Source organism: Pollicipes pollicipes, unplaced genomic scaffold, assembly GCF_011947565.3.
Source record: "Pollicipes pollicipes isolate AB1234 unplaced genomic scaffold, Ppol_2.1 Scaffold_5232;HRSCAF=6181_pilon_pilon_pilon, whole genome shotgun sequence".
Taxonomy (NCBI): Eukaryota; Metazoa; Arthropoda; class Thecostraca; order Pollicipedomorpha; family Pollicipedidae; genus Pollicipes; species Pollicipes pollicipes.
The window spans coordinates 1-6,713 of NW_023596644.1; the positions used below are offsets into that span (position 1 = coordinate 1).

Consider the following 6,713-nt stretch of genomic DNA (forward strand, 5'->3'; position numbering starts at 1 on the left):
AATGGCCAGGCGCACCGGTTTGCGGTTTCAGCCGCGCCGTTGAAATTGAAGCAGTTCCGTCTGGAGTACTGCCCAATATCGTCAATTGCCTGTGACTGGGTTCGGATGATTTCTTGTTGCTCACTCACTTGGTTCTTGAGCTCCTTTACTTCTTTATCGCGAGATTCGAACTCCTCGAATATATCTCGCAGAGTGTTGCGCACTTCATTGTGGTTGAAGCAGGCAAGAAGGGCTCGCTTCAGTGACTCCTCATTCAGAGCACTCATTTTCTCATCTCACTGCCCTTATCCTTCGTTCCTCCCTACGTCACCCTTAACCAAATGTCACTCGCCTGTCACTCGTGCGACCCGCTACTTCTCACGAGCGGTCACACTTAAGGCTTCGAAACGGACTGGCACTCGGCCTGACACGGCTGTTTAGGGCCCGGTCGGCGAGGGTCGCGAGGGTCGCGAGCTCTGACCTGGGCGGCGGCCAAGGACGAACTTAGGCGACGAACAAACGAACAAAGGTCGACGCCGGCCAAGGAGTTCGGCCGATGGAGGCGGGGCCGGAGGGCCCGCTTCCGCCGTCACTGGCGGAGGAAGACCAAGCTGACCAAGTACTTCAAGTTTCAGGTGATGGTTCATATAATTATTGCCTCTTCCAACTGCCGGTCCTCTGGCCCCTCGAACAGGCAGTCTCTGCAGCCAAGTAAGGCCGCACAGGCCGGCAGTTGCGCATCAAGTATCAAGATTTGCATCAAGTATTGATATTTCAAGACTTGATACTTAGTATCAAGTCAGGTATCAAATATCAATACTTGCATCAAGTATTGACACTATAGGACTTGATACTTAGTATCAATTCCTGTACCAAGTATCAAACTTGACTTCTGGTACGTATTAAGGAATGAATGCAAACGAGAGCTATAGGTGGGAATGAGTGCTCGACAGACTGCGACTAACTCCAGGCTCAAGTTCTCGCTCTGCCTGAGACCGCTCCTGGCTCGCCGGATGATCCGTCCTTGGTGTCAGAGGCGCGCTGAGACAGCTGCTCAGGCGGGAGGTGGTGCTCGAACGGGCATAAAATGTATGCGGCTGTTTTTTATTTTACAAAAATTTAAAAAACATGTGTGATATTTAAGAAGCGAAATGGAAAACAGGTACCGTTTCCAGAAATGTTGCAGTCTAAAGCATTCACTGTCAAGAGTCTGGAACACAGCCGCAGGTTCGAGGTGAAAGCCGCGTATATGCATCTTCATGGAAGGGGACGAACCATCCATTTTCAAGGCACATTCTTTCCATGCATCGCCATGAGGTTAATACTGAAGTTAAACAAATGCGTCGGCTCTGGCCCACCCAACCCCTCCCCTGTTCGCGTGCTCAGCTCTCACGCGTGGAGGGAGCGTTGCACCCTGTTTTGCGATGGCCGCTGAGCGATAACATGTCCTCTGCGCTCGCTGGTGTCCCATAAAGACGTGTGTGGCGATGTGCGTCGCATTCTCTTCTATGAAAAAGGCGGTAGGAAGGCAGACTGAAGAGTTCCAGGGTTGGGACGAGACTTGATACGGGGAGGGATGCGACACGATAGACGATGGAAGACGGCGATACCCTTGATTGAGACGATTCAGGAGAGTTTCATCCACCAAAAAGCCGTGCCGACTGAACTATGCGGAGGACTTGAAAGCGTGGGGCAAAGATGGCATAACCTAAATCTCCGAAGAGGTTTGCTAGCGTATCGTCTCATTTCAGGTAGTCGTCCAACTCGGCGAAAATTGCGTCGTTTGGCACTAGTTGTACTCTCCGAAATGAAGCGCCTGGAACCGCCCCTGCTCGGGCCAATAGGCCCCTCCTCGCGGGCTGACCGGGCGGACAGGCCCCTCCTCGCCGGCGACATGCACCCGTTTACAAAGCATATACAACCTTCGAGCCGCCCCGTCTGCCTGCGCTTATCCCGTCACTCTGCGCTCGGTCACTGCCGCGTGACGGGCCGTGTCGGATTGAGCTCTGCGCGTGCTGCTTTAGGGTTATCGTGACGCTGACCAGCCGGTGACGTTCCAGCACGCTTCATGTCGAACCCAGAACCTCACGTCACAGACGTCAAAGGTGAGGAGCTTTCGGCGCACGTTAACGCACGCTGGCAATGTAATCGACATCCGTGCTGGCTTATATTTTATCTGCGTCTCAAATCGGATGAGTTGTGACCTAGTGACAGCCATTGTCACTTATAGGTCAATGAACCCGTCGTCATTGGGGCTGTGCAACGCACTCAGCGGTTAAAGGCATGTGCTGTTCAGTATCTCTCACCCTGGCGGAAAGATCGTGCTTCGTCGGAATCAAATCTCATAGTTTCTGGACGCGCGGCCTAACCACTGCGCTACTGGACCCTCGTGACGCACATCGTGGCATTGTCTGACACGGTCGCTGGGTGGCGATGTACTGAGAGCGGCTAGGCCAGCGAGCCGGCTTCCCTCAGTGACCCTCATAAATGGATAAAACACGATATTCTGTTCAAAAAAGTGAAAATAGTAAGAAAGGAACAGTTGGATATTAAAAGAGCATCCCACTTTTTGTACTTTCCACCTATTGTTAGATCGGACGCATGCGATTTGATCAATGATACCAGCATTCTCGAAATCCTTCTAAGTTCAGCATTTCTATTTGAAGTAGGAGGAGCTCCTCGTGGTGGTGGAACTCCACTCCTGCTGGAGAAATTTCATTTGACCACCTGCTCACCACTGCAAAAATAATGCATTTAATTTTCCCTCCTTTTTCTAACGTGCGTACTCTGTAATGTTTGTAACACACTGATTGCCAAAATGGTGGGATTCCCGCAAATCAACGAAACGCGACAGTGGGGTTTGATTTCTTCCCTATGGCGCTCACCGCGGTGGGTGCTTTCGAGGCGCTCTCCGGCATCGCGAGTGGTCCATATTGACGCACTGGTTTAAACGTCAACCAGTGCGGTTCTAGGTGACAGGCTCTTGCCGCCTGTTGGGCCAATCACGAATGTTCTTTTATACGCACCAGTGGAGGTACGCACGCGGTTCGTGAGGTAACGATCGTAGCGTGTCATGACGGTTATGTACTTCGGGCTCGAAATTAAGCAAAATTGATACCTCTATTATGTCCTGACGGTGCTGTTATTGCACCACCCAGTGCTATTATTGGATGTAACTGGTCCTGAGGCTTCACTAGAATATATTTTGAAGTATGCCCAGAAGGTGGGACAATCCCTTTGATAGAAACGTCTCCAGGTGTAAGCAGACGTCGACGTCGCAGTCTAATGTCATGTTAGGTCACGTAACTCAACCACCCCGGGTGATCGGCACATTTTTGTGGTGTTAGATTATTACCAAGTGTGTTATAACCGAGTGGTGAAAGTTTTTGGTCGTCGGTTAAGCAATTTAAGAGGAATGATTCACATTGAAGATGTAGGGGGCAAGCATCAGATATGACCAAAAGAGCTTATTTATAAGTATTGGTTTGCTATGGCATTTCTTGGGCTCACGCAACTGACATTGCCAAGAGAGGCCCCTGCTACCATAATTCCATCCAAACGCTACGTTAAGAAATGTCACTGTTATTTCCTTAGCAGTGACATTTCTGAAACATGTGACACATAATATGTGCCTTTATTATCTTTGAAATGTAAAACACTGTTACTGGGCTTTTGAACGAGTTGCAGTGTACTGTCTGTCCTTCTCATGACTGGTCTGACGTGACGTGACTTATTTCCGAGCTGTAACATTGGACGCTGGCGGTTTTACATTATCACTGGAATCGTGACGCAGTAATGATTTTGTAGAGCATGGCATGAGTCACAAGGAGTGAAGCTATGGTAATGTGGCGTTTTGCGGGCCGTATTGCGACATACGCCTCTAAGCTCCTGTTCTTCTAGATGGGAATAAAACAGTATTCACACAGGGTGTGGAGCGAGAATGCTGTCTTCTAGATGACGATAAAACACATTTCATGCATTGCATGCTACTAAAGGCTGAATTTTTGGACTTACCGTGCAATGACGAACCGAATGATATCTAAGGAAACGCAGTTTTGTTCATAACATGCTTTTCACCCCTGGTGACGTTGGAAGTTGAAGTTAGAAGTGAGAAGTTATGTATATATTATATATTATATATATATATATATATATATATATATAGATGATAGATAGATAGATAGATAGATAGATAGATAGATTGTGTGTGCGTGTGTGCGTGCGCGCGTGAATGCGTGAATGCGTGTGTGTGTGTGTGTGTGTGTGTGTGGTGTGTGTTGGTGTGTGTGGTGGGTGTGTGGTGTGTGTGTGTGTGTGTGTGTGTGTGTGTGTGTGTGTGTGTGTGTGGTGTGTGTGTGTGTGTGTGTGTGTGTGTGGTGTGCTGTGCGTGTGCGTGTGCGTGTGCGTGTGCGTGTGCGTGTGTGTGCGTGTGCGTGTGCGTGTGTGTGTGGTGTGTGTGTGTGTGCGCGCGCGCGCGCGCGCGACGCTTATATGTATGCGTTGTGTGTGTATCAGAGGGCGCAAGCGCGCCGTCGTCGGTGCGTTTCGTCGTCGTGGATACGGACCTGGGCGTCGACGACGCTCAAGCTATCGGCATGCTGCTGTCGGCCGAGCGGCGTGGCGAGCTGCGCGTACTGGGAATCACCACCGTGGCCGGCAACACCAGCGTCAAGAACGCCACGCGCAATACACGCCGCCTGCTCGCCACATACGGCCGTCTGGACGTGAGTAGTTCGGGCAGAGACGACAGCAGGGGTTGTCGATGAGCAGGTGGTGCAACGCAGGAGGACGACACCAGAGGCTGTCGATGGGCAGGTGCATGTACATCATGTGTACAGAGCAGGGGGACGACACCAGGGGCAGGCGTGAGTAGGTGTGTACAAGAGCAGGGGACAACACAGGGGTGGGCGGTAGTAGTGTGTACAGAGCAGGGGGGGACACCAGAGGCAGGCGATGAGTAGGTATGTACAGAGCAGGGGGACGACCGAGGGTTGGCGGTGGATAGGTGTGTACAGAGCAGGGAGGCGACATCAGGGGCAGGCGATGAGTAGGTGTGTACAGAGCAGGGGGACGACACCAGGGGTGGGCGGGTGAGTAGGTGTATACAGAAGCAGGGGCACAACACCAGGGGTGGGCGATGAGTAGGTATGTACAGAGCAGGGGACGACACGAGGGGTGGGCGGTGAGTAAGGTGTGTACAGCGCAGGGGGCGACACCAGGGGCAGGGCGGGTGAGTAGGTGTGTACAGAGCAGGGGGACGACACCAGGGGCGGGCGGCGGTGAGTAGGTGTGTACAGAAGCAGGGGGGGCGACACCAGGGGCAGGCGGTGAGTTGGTATGTACAGAGCAGGGGGACAGCACCAGGGGCAGGCGGTGAGTAGGTGTGTACAGAGCAGGGGGACGACACCAGGGGCGGGCGGTGAGTAGGTGTGTACAACGCAGGAGGGTAGGTATGGTGAACGCAGTAGGTGTGTGAGCGCAGGAAGACGACACCAGGGGCAGGCCGGTGAGTAGGTGTGTACAGAGCAGGGGGGCGACACCAGGGACAGGTGGGTGAGTTGGTATGTACAGAGCAGGGGGACAGCACCAGGGGCAGGTGGTGAGTAGGTGTGTACGGAGCAGGGGGGACGACACCAGGGGCGGTGCGGTGAGTAGGTGTGATACAACGCAAGAGGGTAGGTGTGTGAACGCAGTAGGTGTGTGAGCGCAGGAAGACGACACCAGAGGCAGGCGGTGAGTGGGTGTGTATAGCGCAGGAGGGTGACACCAGGGGCAGGCGGTGAGTAGGTGTGTACAGCTGAAGCTGATGATGGTGTGCAGCGCCATACTCTCAAAGACGGCTCTTAGCGAACGGCAATGAAGTTAGCAAAAATGAAATACCTTAAATGAATCGCATAGCCTCGCAAAGTGTTTGTAACAAGTTGTTCACATATAAAGCAGTCTTTGTGGCTTGCACTAATGATCTCGCGTCAACAGATGCTTGTTGGCGTCCTCTAAATTTACTGTCGATTAGACGGTGTCTTTCACCTTGTCAACTGGTTCTATGGACACACGATCGGAACTGAGGTTATCCTGGTTTTCTGGTCCGCGTGTAAGCTGGGGCCTCGAATGCCGCGGCTGCTTGACACATCCTGGCGTACGTTGACACCCCCGATGCATCCTGCCTTACTGATCCCTCGTTTGCAGGCGCGTTTGCACGTCCGTTTGGCTCGTTTGTTTCGCATGCCATGATGCATGTGCACTGTAGAGCGTTTGTGCAAATATGCTGCATACGCTGTTGCTCAGGTGCCTATTGTCTCGCAATGCTGGTACTCAGGCGTGGTTGTCTCACAATGTTTGTGCTCAGGTGCCTACTGTCTCGCAATGTTGGTGCTCATGGTCCCATTGTCCTGTGGGTCCTTGTGGCACGCTGGTGCTTAGGCGCCTGTTGTCTCGTGGGGTCCTTGTGTATATGGTGCTCATGGTCCCATTGTCCTGTGGATCCTTGTCTATGTGGCTGCTCATGTGCCTGTTGTCCCGTGATCCCTGTGTATACTGGTGCTCAAGGCCTCATTGTCCTGTGGGTCTTTGTGTATGCTGGTGCTCTAGGTCCCATTGCCTTGTGGGTCCCTGTGAATGCTAATGCTCAGGTGCCTGCTGCCCTGCAGGTGCCTGTGTATGCTGGCGCTCACTGCTTCCTGCTGAGTGAACAGATGACCCCCTTACCAATACCACGGGGAGAACGGGCTCGGTAA

At 52.5% G+C, this 6,713-nt stretch overlaps 1 protein-coding gene across 1 annotated transcript; it reads left to right on the forward strand.

Moving 5' to 3' along the window:
- The first annotated feature begins 1,579 nt into the window (after positions 1-1,579).
- Positions 1,580-6,713, forward strand: LOC119101981 (putative uridine nucleosidase 2). Its single transcript, XM_037225386.1, has 3 exons — positions 1,580-2,084; positions 4,495-4,703; positions 6,627-6,713. The coding sequence occupies exons 1-3, from the start codon at positions 2,048-2,050 to the stop codon at positions 6,711-6,713; spliced, it is 333 nt and encodes a 110-aa protein (XP_037081281.1). The 5' UTR covers positions 1,580-2,047.

What these genes read in the sequence shown, in the direction of transcription:
- LOC119101981 (XM_037225386.1), top strand. Translation starts at nt 2,048, where the DNA reads ATGTCGAACCCAGAACCTCACGTCACAGACGTCAAAG. An exon ending in TCACGTCACAGACGTCAAAG is followed by an intron (nt 2,085 to 4,494) that starts GTGAGGAGCTTT and finishes TGTGTGTATCAG; the next exon opens with AGGGCGCAAGCGCGCCGTCG. An exon ending in CCACATACGGCCGTCTGGAC is followed by an intron (nt 4,704 to 6,626) that starts GTGAGTAGTTCG and finishes GCTGCCCTGCAG; the next exon opens with GTGCCTGTGTATGCTGGCGC.